Below are 19,692 nucleotides of genomic sequence, written 5' to 3' on the forward strand. Positions count from 1 at the left end.
CTCTGAGCTGTCAGCACAGAGCCCGACACGGGGCTTGAACTCACGAACCGTGAGATCATGACCTGAGCCGAAGTCGGACGCTTAACCGACTGAGCCACCCAGACGCCCCTAACATTTTATTTATTTTTGAGAGAGACAGACAAGAGTGTGAGCGGGGGAGGGGCAGAGAGAGAGGGAGACACAGAATCTGAAGCAGGCTGCAGGCTCTGAGCTGTCAGCACAGAGCCAGATGCGGGGCTGGAACCCATGAACCGTGAGATTGTGACCTGGGTCAAAGTCGGATGCTTAACCGACAGAGCCACCCAGGAGCCCCTATACTGTATTTTTAGAAAGAGAGCTGGACTGGGAGATAGACTTGGGTTCTTATCCCACTTTTGCTGCTTGCCAGCTCCCTGACATTGGACAAATCATTTAACTTCTCTGGGATATTGGTTCTATCAACTGCAAAATGAGGTGGCTAGTCGAAAAGGTCTCCATAAGTGTTGCCAGCAGATCTTGTCCTTTTTTTCTTGCTGCATTGTATGTTAGGCTGTTGGAATACGTTAAAAAGTAAACATTTAACTTTCTTTTAAAGACTTTTCTCTACTCCCAGTTTCTAAACAAGTCTAGCTTATATACTGGCTATAGTCATTATCTCTTCAACAGCTGCCATTTAGAAAATTACAATAAAAATCATTTGGTAAAATTAGTGCCAACCATTAATGTGTTCTGAAGTGTATCTTTTTCTTTATAAAGCAAGATAAACTTTACAGGTGGTTTAGAAATGATGCCAATGTATGATAATACTGAATTGACAGAAGTCATTGCGTTAGCTAGTGATGAATCTAAATCTATTAAATGCCAATTTAATGTCTTAGTCACCAAATCAAATTATACTACATAAATATTGAAAAGCAGTATGAAGCATGGTGAAATACAGATCAAGTGGGTTTTAATTTTGTTAATAAAAATGTTATAATATGTTCACAATTTGTTTCATGGTTTTCTACTACCAAATAGAGCTTTTGAGAATGAAGAAATTCTTGGACCAAATTATTCAGACTTAGAGTCTACTTAGACTATTGGTTTGAAAATGTAGGCATAATAAAAAGATGAAAATAGAAGCATTTTACTCTTTGGGTGGAACATCTTCTATTTATAAAGTGTGCTCATGTTGGCTTGTGATAGTTGTATAAAAGACTGTATGCAATTATCTTTTTCTAGGGCAAAATTATATGAGACTATGAGGGAGCACAGTCTATATCAATATGAATTCTTACCTTACAAAAATATAGGTTTTATTCCCCCAAATTCCTTTATGTTCATGTACCAAGTTTGTATACATCCAAAGCAATCCTTCTGCCAGATGCTGCAGAATTCCCAAAGCACAAATTCTCGGATTTAAATAGTAATGACAAAAAAATTATGTAGAATATGTAATTGTCAAAACATTCTATTTAAAACAAGTGCATTTTAATTTTTAATTACTCTAATAATCAAATCTTATAAAATATTTTCAAGGATCCTAAAGGTCCAGCAACTGGTGTTAAAAGAGGGGAGTGGTCACCTATCCTTTTAGGGAGAAAAACTCTCCCATTGCCTGAGTAAGAAAGTTTTATTTATTTTTTATTTTTGACAGAGAGAGAGAGAGAGAGCATACGTGCGTGCATGTAGGGCAGAAGGAGACAGAGAATAGTAAGCAGGCTTCACACCCAGCCTGGAGCCCAATGTGGGGCTTGATCTCAGAACCATGAGATCATGACCTGAGGTGAAATCAACAGTCAGATGCCTAACTGACTGAGCCATCCAGACTCCCCAAGAAAGATTTACTTTTAAAGTATCTTTAAGATGTGTGTTTCTAGGACCAAGTTTATTATCCATATACAGTACTTCTCTTTGTTTTCTACCTGGACCAAGTGATTTAACTGGAGGATCCATGGTACCTTTGCTTGTACCTTGGTGGAGGTGGCTCGGAGGATGTACAAAGTTGGGTTTGTTAGCCAGAGTGCCTGCATGTAGCTTTTCCAGTATGGTGATCTCAGAATGGTTGGGCTTCTTATATGGCAGCTGGCTTCCAACAACACTAATTTTCCAAAAGACACAGGTAGACGCTTCATGGCCTTTTCTGATGTATGTTTAGAAGCCATGTAGTCCTGGATGGCTCAGTTGGTTAAGCGTTTGACTCTTGATACTGGCTCAGGCCATGATCTAGTGGCTGTGAAGTTGAGCCCTGTGTTGGGCTCTGTGCGAAGCATGGAGCCTGCTTAAGATTCTCTCTCTCTGCCCCTCCCTCCCTGCCCTCAAAACAAACAAACAAACAAACAAACAAACAAAAAAAGTCGTGCAGTCCTTTTACCACATTCCTTGGAATACAAGCCTGTCATGAGGTTGGCCCAGATTCAAGAGGAGAGAAATTTGATGGGATACTGGTAAAGTCATGTCGCAGGAGAGAATGTGTGTGGGATAGGAGATATTGTTGCAACTCTCTTCACTGTATTTCTGGGGAGAATAGGAAAAATATTTTTCAGAAAACAGACGTTCTTGAATTTGATTATAATGGTACCAATAAATTATTTTTAGCATTTAAAATAATCTACTGTAAATTAGATTACATAAAAATAAAAACATTTGCATCTCTATGCAGTAGGGCTTAAATTTTTGAGTTAAATTGGGAACAGAATCTTCATGGTGTATATCTGATGTCAGATTAACTCCCTCTGCAACAGAACACAGTAATAGTGGGTGGACCACTATTAAACTCCACTTATACTATTGTTAAGAGGAGGAGTATAAACTCCTCCTTTATACTATTGTTATTGACTTCCAGTTTTCTTCCCGCTGGTAAAGTATTTGGGGGCAGTGTGGTGTTATCAGTGGCCTTGGGTTCCTGCCTCTATTGTGCTACTCACTAACTTCACCTCCTCAGTAATTTGGTTTTCTTCTCTGAGCATCAACTTCCTTCTCTTACAAATATGATGGGCTTTTACTGGCATCTTTACCTTCTTTGAAGTCTTTGTTTTTATCATTCGTTTTTGGAATCTGCCTTATATTGCATCAAGTCTTTTATCAAGTTAAATAAAAGATCGGGGTATCACACAGTTCTAATTCATGGATTTTTTTTTCCTTTAATTCAGAGGTCAGTACATTTGAGATGCTTCTCAGATTGGTCATTGTTCTTCTTTACTATATTTGCCCTTTACAATCTTTCAAATTTCGTTTTAATTGTACCTGTTCTTTTGTATGCCACAGAAGCTTCTTTGTATCCTACTTGTATCTTATTTCTAAAAGACACAGAGGGCACCTGAACTGCTTAAATAGTAATAACTAGGATTGCTCTTCAAGTAATGTGTCTGCAGTCATATCTGTAATTCAGCATCTGATTGCAGTTTGTAGTTTGTATACACACTGCTTTTTCATCATAACTGCTATTCTTTGTGTGTATTAGTAGAGTAAAATAGAAGAAAGAAGTAAAATGCAAATCTTCCAATTTGTGTAAAATGTTCTTGGGCAAAAAGGTGTAAAGGAAGTTTTCTGTGGCTCTAATGAATCAATTTGGACAATATTAACCAATTTATCATTTATAGTCACAAAATTAGTAGATTTTTCAACTATAGTGCAATGAAAAGAATAAGATTTGGAAATAAAGGACCCTCTCTCTGCTGTCTCCTAGTCATGACCTTGCAACCCTTCACAATTGGATTGACATTTCCTAAGGCCCTTGGTGGCCATATTTTTAAAATAAGCCTGCCTTTATTGCAGACAATTTAGGGAGTGGAGTGAGAGGATTATTAAGGTTTTATCTTTTGAAAAAAATATTAAAGTGTAATATTAAAGTGTACATACATCTTAATGGACAAATCCATAAATTTTTACATATGTGTATACCACATAAACTACCCAGATTAAGATACACAATTTTCCAGTCAAAACCATCCTTAGAGGTAACCACTGTTCTGACTTCTATCACTGTTGATTAGTCATGCCTGTTTTTGAACATTCTCTAAAGTCTTTTTTATGCTGTTTTGAGTTTTGATTTGTATTTAAAGTTTCCAGTTGTTTCTTGCACATATGCATACATATATATATATATATATATATATGTACACACACACACACACACACATATATACATATATAAATTGACTTAGTATGTTGACCTGAAATTCCTGTGATCTGGTGGTTAAATTAGCATTTTATTAAATCTAATAGTTGGAGATTCTTTTGAATTTTCTGTGTATACAGTTATGTCATTTGTGAATAATGATGGTTTTATGTATTCCTTTCTGATCTTTGTACTGGTTAAGACCTCTGGCACAGTTTTGAATACAAGTCATGACAAGTGTGTGTGGGGGGGTGTCTTAATTGTGCAGTGCTTTGTTGTTAAGTATGATATTTGTGGTAGTCGGTTGTAGATACTTTGTATTAGATTAAAGAAATTCCTAAGAGACAAAGTAGACTTTAAGTCAAGAAGTATTGCTAAAAATAAAGAGAATACTTCATAATAATAAGGGGTTACTCATTAGGAAGAACAATAATTCTAAATTTGTATGCCCCTACTGACATAACTCTTAAACATATAAAGCAAAATATTCAGACTAAAAGGAGAAATAGACAATTCTATAATGATAGAATTTTTTTATATACCACTTTTCATGATTGATAATGAAAGCAGACAAGAAATCACTAAGGATATGTGTTTGACCAACATTCGCCTTATTTGTGTTTGTGTGTGAGAGAGAGACACACACAATTACAGAATATGTATTTTTTTCAAGAGCACACAGGAAGTTTATCAAAATTGATCATCTGTTGTGCCATAAAGCAAGTACTTAAAAAATGTCAAAGGATTGAAATTATAGAGATTATATTCTCTGACCACAGTGAAATTAAACTAGAAATAAGTAACAGAGAGGTAACAAGAAAAACCTACCAGTTTTTGGAAATTAAGCAACCTATTTTTAGTGGTCAAAGAAGAATCATATTGGAAGTTAGAAAATCTTTTTAAATGAATAATAATGAAACCATGACATCAAAGTTGTGGGATTCACCTAAAGCAGAGGGTGGAGAGTTTCTAGCTTTAAGTTCATGTTTTTGGAAAAGGAGAAAGTTTGAAAATCAGTACACTTAACTTCACTTTCAAAAACTTACAAAGATGACAGCAAATTAAACAAGAAGAAACAGAGGGAGAAAAATGATAAGAGCAGAAATCACTGAAATAGAAAGCAAATGTATAGTACAATTCTATAAAACTACTAGCAAGACAGCCAAAAAAAAAGAAAACAAATTTTCAATATCAGCATTTAAAAAGAGGGTATTTATAGATCCTAGACATTAAAAATATAATAGGGTGTCAAATATACTTCAATTAAAAAAAGAATACAGTAAATGTTTAGTAATATAGATATGTAATAAAATGATAGGAACAGCCTTCTGCTAATGAAATTGACCATGTAGATGAAAAGAGCAAGTTTCTTATAAAACGAAATTTAATAAGGTAACAAAATGAAATACAGAAAATCTGAATAGACATATGTATTTTAAAGAAGTTGAATATGCACTTTAAAACATTTCCATCTCGGGGCGCCTGGGTGGCTCAGTCGGTTAAGCGTCAGACTTCGGCTCAGGTCATGATCTCACGGTCTGTGAGCTCGAGCCCCGCGTCAGGCTCTGTGCTGACAGCTCGGAGCCTGGAGCCTGTTTCAGATTCTGTGTCTCCCTCTCTCTCTGCCCCTCCCATGTTCACACTCTGTCTCTCTCTGTCTCAAAAATAAATAAACGTTAAAAAAAAAAAATTAAAAAAAAAATAAAACATTTCCATCTCTAGGCCTGCTGCCTTTCCTGGTAAATTCTACCCAACTTAAGGAGGAAAAATCAACACCACTCCTTCAGAGATGAGGTCATCATAGCACTGGTACCAAAACGTAACAAGGACATTACAAAAAGAAAAATTATAGGCTAGTATCTCCTAAAAATATAGATGTAAAACTTCTAAACAAATATTAGCAAATTGCATTCAGTGATACCTAAAAAGGATAATAACATCACAAACAGATAATGTTTAAGAGGGAGAATAAGGTTGACTAAATATTTAAAATTAATTTAATTTACTAACTAACAGGATATAGGAAAAATACCATAAAGATCATCACAGTAGGTGAAGAAAAAATTTTGATAAAAAAATTCCACCTTATTTCATAATTTTAAGAAATCATGTTTCTGTGTAATTTTTACTTTCAGTCTAATTATGGCCTTATATTTAAAGTGTATCTCATGTAAATAGCATGTAGTTTGTTTTGTTGTGTTGTTGTTTTATTATTTTTTTAATGTTTATTTATTTTTGAGAGAGAGAGAGAGAGAGAGAGCAAGCAGGGGAGGGGCAGAGAGAGAGCGGGAGACACAGATTCTGAAGCAGGCTCCAAGCTCTGAGCTGTCAACACGGAGCCCGACATGGGGCTTGAACTCATGAATCTTGAGATCATGACCTGAGCTGAAGTCAGACGCTTAATTGACTGAGCCACCCAGGCACCCCCAATGTTGCTGTTGTTTTTAAATACAGTCTCATGAGTTTTGTATTTTGTTTGAACTGTTTTTCCTATTTCCATTTAATGTATTCATTGGCATAGTTGAGTTTAAATCCATCATATTGTTTTATTTCTAAAAGTGTTATTCTTTTTTCATTTATTAATTGTCCTCCTTTCTTTTGGATTGATCATGCATATTTTTTACTTTTATACTGTTTTTTTTTTCCTTCAGTTAGCTTCTTAAAAATGGATTCTTATAGTGGTCACTGTCATTTCACTGTGCACTCCTGTTCTGTTATAGTTGATCTTAGGTTAGTATACTTCCAGAGTAATGTAAGAACCAACTTTCTAACTGCATTTACTTTGTCTTACCCTTCTAGTGTCTTTCTATGTTTTTATTGTATACTTTTACTTCCTGTCTTATTTTTTGTATACTCCTTATGCAGGAGGGGTTTACTAAAGCTGCTTTTGTCTGAGTTGGTACCTTTTATCACTGTAATAGTTTTATATTATTAGGTAATAAATTGCTGTGAGCTTAACAGCTTAAAACAGCATCCATTTATTGCGCCACAGTTCTGAGGTTTGACGTCTGGATCAGCTTGGTGCTCAACTTTAAGGTCTCACAGAGCCAAAATCAAGGTGTAAGCAGGGCCGGGCTCTAATCAAAAGGCTTTGAGGAAGAATACACATCTGAGCACATTCAGGATGTTGGCAGAATTCAGTTTCTCATGGTTTTAGGATTGAGATCCGTATTTTCTTGGTGGCTGTCAGCAAGGGAACATCCTCAGCTTTTAGAAGCTGCTCACCCATCCTTGCACATGACCATTTCCATCTTAAAAGCCAGTATTGGCACGTTGAGGTTTTTCATGCTTTGACACAAACACAGAGGAAAAGACACACACAGAGAAAGTAATATGAAGATTGGCAGAGATTGGAACGCTGAGGCTACAAACCATAGAATGGTGATAACCACCATAAGCTGAAAGAAGCAAGGAACACATTTGTAGATGATGTTTGGAGCTTCTGCAGAGAGTATAGCCCTGCTGACACCTTGATTGCAACCTGGTGAATACTGTTTCAGACTCTGGCCTCCAGAGCTGTTAGAGAATAAATTTCTGTTGCTTTAAGCCACTCAGGTTCTGGTGGTTTGTTACAGCAGCACCGGAAACCAATACAGAGTGGAATTCCCAGGTTAAGTGGTAACTCCACGCTTAATGTTTTGAAGAACCCCCAAACTGTTTCCCAAAGTGGCTGCCCCATTTTAAATTCCCATCAGCACTGTATAAGAGCTCTCATTTCTACAGATCCTTATCAATACCTGTTATTGTCGATCTCTGAGTATAGCTGTCTCAGTGGTGTGGTGTCTCATGCTTTTGATTCCATTTCCCTAATGACTGATGATATTCAACATTTTTTTATATGCTTATTGGTCATTTGTAAATCTTTGCAGAAATGTCTGATCAAAACCTTTGCCCATTTGTCAGTTGGGTTATTTGTCTTTTTATTGTTGAATTGTAAGAGTTGTAAACTTTTATAGTTCTGAGTTCTTACATTAGGTCTATGGTCCATTTTAGTTCATTTTTGTATATGGTGTGTGGTTCGGGCACAATCACTTTTGGAATATTCTCAGCCATTACCTCCTTAAATACTGCTTCTGTTCATTTCTCTGTCCTCTCAATTCAGTTGCATGCATACTAGATGTTTTGACTGTGACTCATCTATCTTTTATGATCTTTTCTGTTGCTTCTTCTATGTTTTCAATTCATGCTTCAGTTTGGATAGTTTCTGTCAATCTGTCTGTCTTCTGTTTACTTAACCAATTTTTAACTCAAGGTGATTATATTTTTCAGTTACAGAATGTCTGATTCTCTTTTTGTTTTTATTACTGCAATTCTTTGAAATTCTCTTTTCTACCCATTTTGTACTTCTTTTTCTCTATTTTATTTAACTTAATTATAATAGTTATCTTAAAGTCCCCCTCTGTTAATTCTAATATTTGGAGCAGTTTTTGCTGTTTATAGATTTACCTATTTATTGTCTCTTTACTTTAGAACCTGTGGATTTTTTTTAAAAATCTAGATTTTGGTTTTGGCAGTTTAGTAATAACAATGAAGTTGTTACAAGAAGGGAAAAGTAGGGGCGGGCACTGGCCCTTTTGTTTCCTGGGTCAACTGGAAAGAAGTAGTTATTCTTCTGGAACTGCCTATATAATGTATGATAGATTATATATATATATATATATATATATATATATATATATATATAATCTAATATATATATATTAGATTATATATATTAGATTATATATATATATTAGATTATATATATATATATATATATATATATATATATATATATGATCCACGATAGTAAACCGCAATAGCATTAAAAAAGTAAGAAGAGATCAATATGATAAATGATTAGTGCAGTGCTGGCCATATAAGTACCATATTTGCTAATTTAATTTGTAAATGCTGTGTAGAGATAGGGACTGAGCTAAATATATTTGGAGACTGATAATCATCTTGATCTTGTGGCTTAGTAAGTATCATTAAGATCTTTGCTGTTTAGCATAAAGCATTTATTAGTGTTAATGATCTCACAAACTTTGTAAATTATTTCTCTTTTTTGGCATTGATATATAATTAGCTAGGGATAGTTTAAGTATGTGAATTGGTGAGTAGCTTTTAGTTTAATCCCTTAATTAAAATATCATTTCCTGTACATTATTTTTGTAATAAAGATATTGTGAGTTTAGTAAATATTTGAGAATTTTTTCTCTTAACGATAAGATAGTAACAAGTAAAAGTAAATGTTTGTGTTTGCTGTGTTGATTTGAATGGATTCTCAAAGTTGATTGTGATTATGATGATAATTCTATAATCAAATTTTATTTTCTTAAATCTTGTGTGCAGTTTACTTTTCTCCTAACTTTTTGGAGTGTTTTCTTTTTTTAAGGACACGGCTTGATGAATTGAGGATGTTTCTAGAGAATGAGACCTGGGAGCTTTGTCCCGTTAAGTCAAATTTCAGCATTTTGCAACTTCACGTAAGTGTTTCTTAGGAACAAATAAATCTGTCTTTTATTTAGTCATCTTTTTAAAAAAACCCAGATATTAAAAAATCATTCATAAAATCATTAAAGAATAGTGTCTTCCTTCCTTCCTTAATAGTGATTAATAGCAAACCTCTTTTGTAAGAGTGATCCTTTTATAGATGTCAAAATCTGTCTCTTTTTACAAATTTTGTTTATGCACTTCAGGAAAGCTCTTTTGCCTAATCTTTTTCTTTTGATTTCAGAAGAAGATCTAATAATGATTTATTTAAATTTTGCAGAAAATTAATCAGCTGTATTTTGATGGTCTTTAATGAAAAAGCTTATATTTACAGAATATTTGTAATTTCTTTTTTTTTTTTAATTTTAAAATTTTATTTTAGACAGAGAGCTCAGAGAGTATGCAGGTGGGGGAGAGGATTAAAGAGAAAGAGAGAAAGAGGGAGGGAGAGAGAATCCCAAACAGGCTCCACCAGTGCAGAGACTGACATGGGGCTCAATCTCATGATGCTGGGATCATGACCTGAGCCAAAATCAAGAGTTGGATGCTCAACCTACTGACCCACCCAAACATCCTTGTTTGTCATTTCTTAAAGGGACTAATAGATTCCTAATTTATGTTGCAACTCGTAAATGTGCCTTGTAGTGAGACAATTCCTCAGAAATAAAAGAGGTACTTATAAAAAATACTCTTAATTAATTTTTATTAGTTAATTTATTCCTTGCATCTTTATAGAATATATGATCTATGAAAATATTAATTGAGTTGTTTTCTAAGCCTTGGTTGAAACACACTTGTAGATAAATACTCCTTGTGTGATAGATGATGATCTACAAATACCAAATGTCAAAACACAATATATAAACTTAGATCCCTGCATTAAAGATCCAGTATGTTTAGCTTTTGCCCTTGGAAGGAATGGCATTCTAGAAGCAACTTTTGTATTCTGGATAAATGTAAAGAATACATGATTAGAAGTTTTATGTAAGGATAGTCTTTATGGTTTTTTAAGAGCTAACTTCTTATTCAGTTCTATCATATTGCCTTCCTAGTGTGGAAATATTAAATACAGTGAAATGTGTTGATTAATAAATGCTTGAAAGACAGCAAAATTAACATTGATTTTAACATTATTTTAGAAATCTTAATATGATTCCTTAACATTATTTAGAATTCTAGCATTGATTTTAGAATCCCTATTTAAATAATTTTGTTTGAATTTGTGTTTAACTATCAAATTATGTTTGTGTATATGAGCACATGTACTTGGTGTAAATATAAAACAATTTTTTTACAAGATACATTTGAAATATTTCTATCCAATTGAACATTATCTCCTTTAAAGTAGTTACCTTGAATTTTCAGTTTTGCAAGGTGGATACAGATCTACTGTACAAGATTTTGCCTATAGTTAAAAGTACTGTTATTATGCACTTAAAGTTTTCTTAAGACAGTAGTTCTAGGGGTGTCTGGCTGGCTCAGTTGGTGAAGTATGCAACTCTTGATTTCAGGGTTGTGGGTTCAAATCCCATGTTGGGTGTGGAGATTAATACTTAAAATCTTTAAAAAAAGAGAGAGAGAGTAGAGCTCATGTTAAGGGTTCTAACAACTATTTTAAAAAGTAGTTACTTTAAAAACTATTCACAAATGAGATCGTGTTCACTTGACACATGTACTATAGATTTGGTTTAAAAAATCATCTCATTAATTTAGCGTCTTCCCTTGTTTAGAATGATAAAAATAATGGCATTGTTTTTAAGCATTATTATGAATTTGATTTAATGTGTAGTTGCAATTTAAAAAGAAAATAAACACATCATTTGAAATTTAACAAGCCTATGTAATTTTTAAGAATATTATCTTTGAATATGAAAAATGTGAAATTTAGTATTAATATTAAAAATATTAAAAACATTACCAAATTGCAAACTTACCAAATTTTTGTGAAAAATCATCAAATCAAGAGATTTGGAATTCAAATAAACTTTGAAGATTATTCCATCTTTTCCACTAATAAGCAATGTGATCTTGAACTCAGCACTGAATCCCTCTGGACTACCTCAGTTTCCTCTTATGGGAAATGCATGATTTGTGCTGGGTGCTACAACTCTTTAGCATTAGCATTGTGGTTCTCTTACTGTAGATTGACTCTCTCATTTTATAGGTGAGGAAATTGAGGCACAGAGAAGCCAGGTGACATTCCCAACATATGTAAGAAGTTAATGGAATATAATTGATTAATGGCAAGCTTTAGGTCTAAAAGATGTTATCATTTGACCTCAGTATGTGTGTTTGTGTTATCTGCTTCTAGATATACGAAGAAAAATAAATGCAAGTTTATAGAATGAAAGTTTTTAAGTTCTTCAGTGCAATATAACAAAGAAAGATTTTGATGTATTTTTGTAGAATATCTCAAATGGTGTAAACATATAAGTATACAAGGTGTCTGACCTAACAATTTTTATTGTGGCCTTTTTATTGATTAAAACCATATTCTGCTAGGTCTTTGGTGCTATGTGAAATTTTTTAGAATTATTCAAATTCAAGTTGTTTTCAAAAACTTTCTGTGCAGTTCCATAAAGTAAGCCAAAAGTAGCTTGATTTAGGTAATGCTTCTTAAAGTGATATCAGCACCTGAGTTGTCTTTAGGGAAAACTTTGAGCATATATTTTCAAGTTTGTGTTTTCAGACAACTTTGAAGATTTAAAAGTGAATAACCTGAAGAATCAGGTTTAATTTTTTTTTCTCTAACTCTGCATGTACATTGATGGAATATATTATGTACTTGAATTTTATTGTTGTTGCTAAAAGATATCTGACTCATTTTTTTTAATGTCTAGGAATTTAAATTCATGGAACAGTCTCGTTCCCCATCAGTTTCACCTAGTAAGCAGCCAGCCTCAACTTCTTCAAAAACAGTGACCTTGTTTGAGCAGTACTGTAGTGATGGGAATCCATTTGAAATTCAGGCCAACCATAAAGATGAAGAAACAGAAGATGTCCTGGCTTCTAATGGGGTATGTAGTGTTTTTAAAACCTATTGTGGAATGTAAGTGAGATTTTCTTATTGAAAAGTGTTCTCTACCCAAGGAGCAAGGTGATTGGCTAGACCCATTTATCCATTCACCACCCATCTTCCTACCTATATGCTTATATACCTGCGATAACACTTGTACAGTAATGGCTTTCTAGTATGCTCTGTTGAAAATGTCCTTTTGAAGAATACATTTTGCCTTTATGTTTATTTTGTGCTCTTATTAGATTTCTGTATGTTCTTACTAGATTACTGAATCAGGTAGGGGTAGTTTCTTCACTGCATATTTATGTGATTTGTTGGATAGATGGATGAGGGAATAGATCATCTGCACTTACTTCTCATCCTCTCTCTTGGGCACCTGAATCATTTTGTCCATGTTCCTTTATTTGAGAGAGTAATGTCTTGCTTGGTTACCTGACCGGGATGTGTAGAAGTACAATGTTTTAACACTTTGAACAGCTCAAAAAACATAATATAAACCAGAGTTTGTGTGAGTTAATGGAAAGGATTTGAAGGCAGTTGGAATGAATATCACCTTTATTATTTATTAGATGTGTGTTCCTTGGCAACTTATTTTAACTTTGTGATCCTCCGTTTCCCTATATTTACAGTGAGGGAATGCTTACTTCACAGTTACCTGTTTATACAGTTTTTAATTTGGATGGGTTCTTCTCATCTTCGTCACTTCCAGACGGACCCTGTATGATTTTTATTTTAGATTTAATGAAGCCGAAGTGAAACTGTTCATATTTGACAAAAATCTGTTGAAATTGTGTGTGTATTTTAGTTTTGGCATTTTTATTTTTTGTTTAGTGAAGATATAATTTAAAAAAACATTGCCATGAAAGTATACCATTTGTTATGTTTTATCATAAAGTAGAAATTATTTCATAGGAAGCCGTACTTACATTTGTAATTTAGTAATTCTGGGTGACACTTTGCCTCTATAAAGCAGGCTAAACTGAGAGGAATTAAAAGTCTTTTCAACATTTTGAAATAATATATCCACCTGTACTGATGATTTGTTAATTGAATCTCACATAGCATTTGATTCTCATTATTCGTGTCAATTGTGGTCTATAAAGTCCCTCTGAACGCTGAATTAGTAAATACAGAACCATTGTTCCTAGGTGAAATACGGGATTCAGTTCCTGTGATCCTTTGGTCACATTTTCATCAACCGATCAATGTATAACCTTGTTTTATGTATGTTTTTGCTTAAAGACATCTAAGTTAATATAAAGTGTTGGTCTATTAACGTTGAACTCACAGCCAGCAGCACTATAATTCCTGCCTGAACGAAGCTTATCTAACACATGTATTTTTACTATGAGATATACTACAGTCTTGTGCTCAGGAGCACTAGACAAAACTTTAGTCCTACACTTAGGAGCCATTCTAAACAGTGAAATCACCAGCAAAAAGGACAGATATTTTTTAAATGTGGCACTAAATAGACAGTGAAATGGACATTGTTTAAGTAAGAGAGATGAAGGGATGCCTGGGTGGCTCAGTCGGTTGATCATCTGACTCCTGATTTCGTCTCAAGCCATGATCCCAGAGTCATGGGATTGAACCCCGCATTGGGCGCCATGCTGAGCATGAAGCCTGCTTAGAATTCTCTCTCTCTCTCTCTCTCTCTCTCTCCCTCTCTCTCTCTCTCTCTCTCTCTCCCTCTCCCTCTGGTCCCTCTCCCCTGCTCGTGTTCTCTCTCTCTCTCTCTCTCTCAAGTAAACTTAAAGGGACGCCTAGATGGTTCAATTGGTTGAGTGTCTGACTTCGGCTCAGCTCATGATCTCGTGGTTCATAAGTTCGAGCCCTGTGTCTGGCTCTGTGCTGACAGCTCAGAGCCTGGAGCCTGCTTTGAATTCTGTCTCCCTCTCTCTCTGTCCCTCCCCTGCTCACACTCTGTCTCAAAAATAAACATTAAAATTTTTTTTTAATAAATTTTAAAATAAAATAAATACAATTTCTAAAAAAAAGAAAGTAAGATAGATGAGGCAAAAAGGTAGAGCATTACTTTGTTTGCCTTCAGCTAGGAATGTGCATTTTGGGTAACTCAAAAGTTTCTGCATACTCTATGCATATCCATGGTTGACAGTGAAGGTGTCGTGAATGTTGGGGTTACAAATAAAGTTTAGCAAGTAGGGAAGTTTGCAAACACAGAATCCTTAAAAATGAGGATCTCTTGTACTGTGGAATCATGAAGCTCTGTTGTTCTAACCAGAATGTCCTGGTGTGTGTGAATTACCTTTCTGAATGTTATCACGATCACATTGTATACAAGTGGGTAAGAATGCCTATAGAATTCTTGTTTGCTGTTATTAATATGTGATCTAATCTTTCTAGGTACCACATAAGTTCTTGAGAGTTAAGGTCGAGATCTTACTATGGCCTGTCCCACTGCTTTCGACTTTCAAAAAAATGTGTTGAATTAGGGGACCAATTTCTTTCCATGTTGTCTTTATACTGGTCTCCTCAACTGGAATATGGGGATAAAACTTTGTCATAGAATTGTTTTGAAGATTCAGTGAGAAAATTCATGAAAACACTTAGCACTTAACACTGAAGAAATGTTAGCCATTATTTAATCATACTAACTTAAAATATTAAGCGATAATGCTATTGCTGCAACTGCTTTCTTTCCTGAGTCTGGACTCCACTGTCCTCTCCCATGCTGGCACTGGGCCATGGTGCCATAAAGATGATGAAAAGGTTAGATAGGCACCCTTCCTCTCAAGAGGAAATCCACCATTTTTGCCCTTGCTCTCATTAGTCCCATGGTACTAAGCATAATTTTCTAAGCCACCCTTGGAATTAAATCTCCTCATAATAAATTAGAACATTAGCATGTGTGCTGTAAGAGTTTATTACGCTGAATTAACACTTCCAGAGTGCCAGAATTGTACACTCAACCTCTTTATAATGAATTAGCAAAATGGAAGTATCATGAAATGACTTGGAGGAAGAGATGAGATTTTTTGTTTTTAGTCAAATGTACACTCTTTTCCACTCCTGAGAGCTATCAGGATTCTTGTTTTTGTTTGTTTGTTTTCTTTATGTGGAGATTTGATTTTTTAGGAGACATTTAGAAACTTTTGTAGGTATAATGTTTGTATCTTATTTTCCTTTTTTTCTTTTGAGCTGGTTAAGGTGGATGATGGAGAAAATGGAAATGATTACTATGGTTCTTGATGGCAAAATGAAAAATGAATTACTAAGAACTTTCTTCCATAAACTACTTCTTAAAAATTGGATACTTTGGTTGTGTTGAAAGATTCCAAGAAAGGTTGGCTGTTCATACCCATTGTTGAATATACTGTGTTTTCTTCAGTATGAATCTGATGAACAAGAAAAAAGTGCCTATCAGGAGTATGACAGTGACAGTGATGTTCCTGAGGAGCTAAAACGAGATTATGTGGATGAACAGACAGGTGATGCACCTGTGAAAAGGTAATTGTTCTTAGATTGTATGCTTTTCTATGTTGTGCTTTTAAATACAGTATTTCCTTTAAGGGTTAAGAAAAAACAAAAAACAAAAATTAAATATTTCTGTAGGTTATGATGTCATGTGACAAGTTGATATGTTTTTAAATGATTCCTGCAAGGTTAAAAAAATAGTTTTTATTTTTTATATTGGGCATAATCAAAGGGCTCTTAATTTAGAGAGCAGTGGTTTTTGCAGAAAAACAAACTTTTGATTTATAAAATCAGAGCTGTCTTTGGAGGCAGTTCCTGCTTCACATAAGTTAAAAAAACCTCAAGGAGGAAGGGCACCTGGGTAGCTCAGTCGGTTAAGCATCTGACTTTGGCTCAGGTCATGATGCCGTGGTTTGTGAGTTTGAGCCCCGCATTGGGCTCTGTGCTGCTTCAGATTCTGTGTCTCCCTCTCTCTCTGCCCCTCCCCCGCTCATGCTCGCTCGCGCGCGTGTGCTCTCTCTCTCGCTCTCTCTCAAAAATAAACATTAAAAAAAAGGAAAAAAAAAACTCAAGGAGGAAAGTAGTCTTTTGTTCTGTATGTGGAGTTTCTGCCTCAATCTAGTAAATGCAGAGAGTCTCCACTCATTTTTCCGATGTCAATTACATTTACAAATATATTTGGGCCTTCTGTTAAGGTTCCTTCATTGTTTTGTTTCTATGATAAACTGTCCTGTTCAAAAACTATGATAATTACATAAGAATTTTTTGTCACCTTCTCCCACTTAAATGGGCTGATTCTTAGATGTGAGTGAGTTAATTTCATGACTGAGCATCAGACATTTAGTGACTGCAAATATACTTTATTCTTAATGATAGATTTAAGTACATTCTGCCCTACTTTTTACCCCCAAAGTACCTAGTTAGTACCTATTTAATTTGAAACCCTAATCAATATAATTTCTCTCCTCAAAAATGATCTATTTGTGTGGTAATGGATATTTTAATGTCAAAAATTGTTTCCGTTTTTTTTCACATATATATGATGTTTAAATATCTCCCATCTATGATCTGTTATGAACCAAGTAGAATTGTGTTGTTGGACTTCTTCACTGGATATTTCGGGTATATTTTGGCTACAAGGAAAGCTCTAATTGAAATGAACATGTAAGATAGTGTCTGCCAGTATATGTGTGTATATACTTGCATTTTTTTGTAGGGTTATGCAGTTACCCACCTAACTTACCACTAAGAAGTATGAATAATGTGAACTACAACCTGCATTCAATCAATTACTACCAATTCCAACCTCAAAGTGTCTCTAGAATTTATCAAAATGTCTTGTATTTCACTGATATCATCGAAATTCATGCAAAAATCATCTCTGTGCCAGATCATTGGATCAGCCCCCTTACCTTGGCTACCTGTGTCTAGTTTTACCCCCTCCTAATCCATTCTTGGATACAAATGTAGATTTTTTTTTTCTTAATCTAAAAATTTCATCATGTCATTTTTCTGCTTAAGATTTGTATTCAGGTTAAGGTTCATACTCTTTAGATGTGATTGCCTTCAGTGACCTGGCCTTTACCTTTCTTCTTACCACTTTTCCCTCAGCCCACGCATTCTCCATGCTGGCATTGCGAACTCTTTATGCTTCTCTGAGCACACTCTCTTCTTTTACCTCTGTGTCCCCTTTTTTTCTGTACTTATCACATAAGTTCTACTTTTTCTTTGAACCTAGTGTCATACCTAACCCCAGACTCTGTCATTATACCTTATGTTTTAGATATTAGGTTTAGATTCTATGTTTTCATATTTATAAGTCTGAAATCAGGATGTTTGGTACATTTGATACAGAATTTCCCTGAAACATCTATTTTTTTTTTTAACGTTTATTTATTTTTGAGACAGAGAGAGAGCATGAACAGGGGAGGGGCAGAGAGAGAGGGAGACACAGAATCTGAAACAGGCTCCAGGCTCCGAGCTGTCAGCACAGAGCCCGACGCGGGGCTCGAACTCACGGAGTGTGAGATCATGACCTGAGCTGAAGTCGGACGCTTAACCAACCAAGCCACCCAGGCACCCCGAAACATCTATTTTTTAAAGTAACATAGCTTTTTTAAAAGTGGTTAATTAATGTCTTTGAATCAAAGAAATAGAGTATAGTACTTTAGTTCTCTGTTTATGAATTACTCTTCTCCTCTAGACTGTAAACTTTGTAAGGACAGGAGATAATCTTTATATCCCTACCTGATACATGGTAACATTTTTCATAACTAATTAGGAATGGAGGATAGATCCTAATCTCAATAACTTACTGATTTACTAGTTGACAACCCTAATTGCAACTCTGTTTTGTTTTTCCATATTAAGCGTTTCTAGGGAAACTTTAAAAAGCAGGAAGAAATCAGATTACAGTCTAAATAAAGTGAATGCACCCATCTTAACAAATACAACACTGAATGTAATAAGACTTGTTGGTAAGTAGCTACACCTTTAAAAAAAAACATTGTTAGTTAAATTAGTCTACTTTTGTTACTTTTATTGGGGTTTTCATTGTACACTTCAATGCTTACCACAAGGAAGGTTTTAAGACTGTTAGAGGTCAATGCTTTCTCATCATAATTGTTTCAAATAGTATAATACTAATATTAATGTCAGTTTTTCTTTTTCAGTTAACTACTTTGTATTTGTGTCTTCTACTTTTTCTAAAATATTCCAGTTATTTGGTATGTAATGAAAAATTCTCTATGTGAATTAGAGGTGTGTGTAGGATGATGATAGTACCCATTTCACATTTACACTATGTTGTGCTTAGTTCATTGATCTTCACAATCTTCCCGTCAGACAGACAGAGTGAAGAGTGATTCTCTGGCATTTTCAGACAAAAGAGCTAAATGTTCACACCATAGAAAGAGTTATTCTTATTACAGATAAGACCTTTATTGATGATTTTGTAGAAAGCAAATAACGTGAAGAAATGTCATTTAAAATACTTCGGTTTGAAGATGATGTGGAATTTTTAACATTCAACATTTCAACATTTTATATGCCATCCTAACCTTTATGTCTCACAAGTAAGTCTGTACATTTGACATATAAGTTATAGAGATGTCTTCTCAAATTAATTAAGTCATCTATACCAGTCAGGAAGTTTAATGGTGTTCTAGAACAACAACAACAACAACAAAAAAACCTCTGTATTCTATATGGAGATGATAATATCCTGCTGCCTAGTTTGATTACTCTTGACTCTGATAAAATGGTCTGTATTCTTGAAGATAATTTCTAAATTTCATTAATGAATAGGGCAAAGTAGACAAAATGTTTCTTAGAAGTCCCATTTCCTTTAGGAAAAATAGTGGAAAAGTAATAATGAATTGAGAGGAAAAGAAAAATTTGTATATTTTTATGACACACCAAAAAATGACCAGATCTAAAGTGTTTTTTGGCTGATTATTGCCAGGGTAATTAGCCTTTCTTCTTTATCCAAGAGAGCTAACTGAACATAGCATTATGAGTTCCTGTCTAGAATTTATAGAACCAGAACTGGAAGGGTTCTGAGAGGTCATCTGGTATAAATTCCTATAAAACTAGGATTTCTTTCTTTAATGCCCCTAATTTGTGGTGGTCACCTAGCTTTTGTTTCATGTCTCACAGTGAGTGACTGTACGTCTTATTT

At 34.5% G+C, this 19,692-nt stretch overlaps 1 protein-coding gene across 3 annotated transcripts in view; it reads left to right on the top strand.

The window, feature by feature from the left end:
* VPS50 (VPS50 subunit of EARP/GARPII complex) overlaps positions 1 to 19,692 on the top strand; it is a 132,565-nt gene that overhangs the window by 76,851 nt on the left and 36,022 nt on the right. For all 3 annotated transcript variants that reach the window (XM_078442467.2, XM_078442465.2, XM_060632459.3), the window contains 4 exons: positions 9,459 to 9,549; positions 12,397 to 12,573; positions 15,928 to 16,046; positions 18,384 to 18,490. In XM_078442467.2, the coding sequence (XP_078298593.1) occupies positions 9,459 to 9,549; positions 12,397 to 12,573; positions 15,928 to 16,046; positions 18,384 to 18,490 (494 nt within the window). The remainder of the gene's footprint in view (positions 1 to 9,458; positions 9,550 to 12,396; positions 12,574 to 15,927; positions 16,047 to 18,383; positions 18,491 to 19,692) is intronic.

The sequence above is a fragment of the Panthera onca genome, chromosome A2, assembly GCF_046562875.1.
Source record: "Panthera onca isolate mPanOnc1 chromosome A2, mPanOnc1 haplotype 2, whole genome shotgun sequence".
Classification (NCBI taxonomy): domain Eukaryota; kingdom Metazoa; phylum Chordata; class Mammalia; order Carnivora; family Felidae; genus Panthera; species Panthera onca.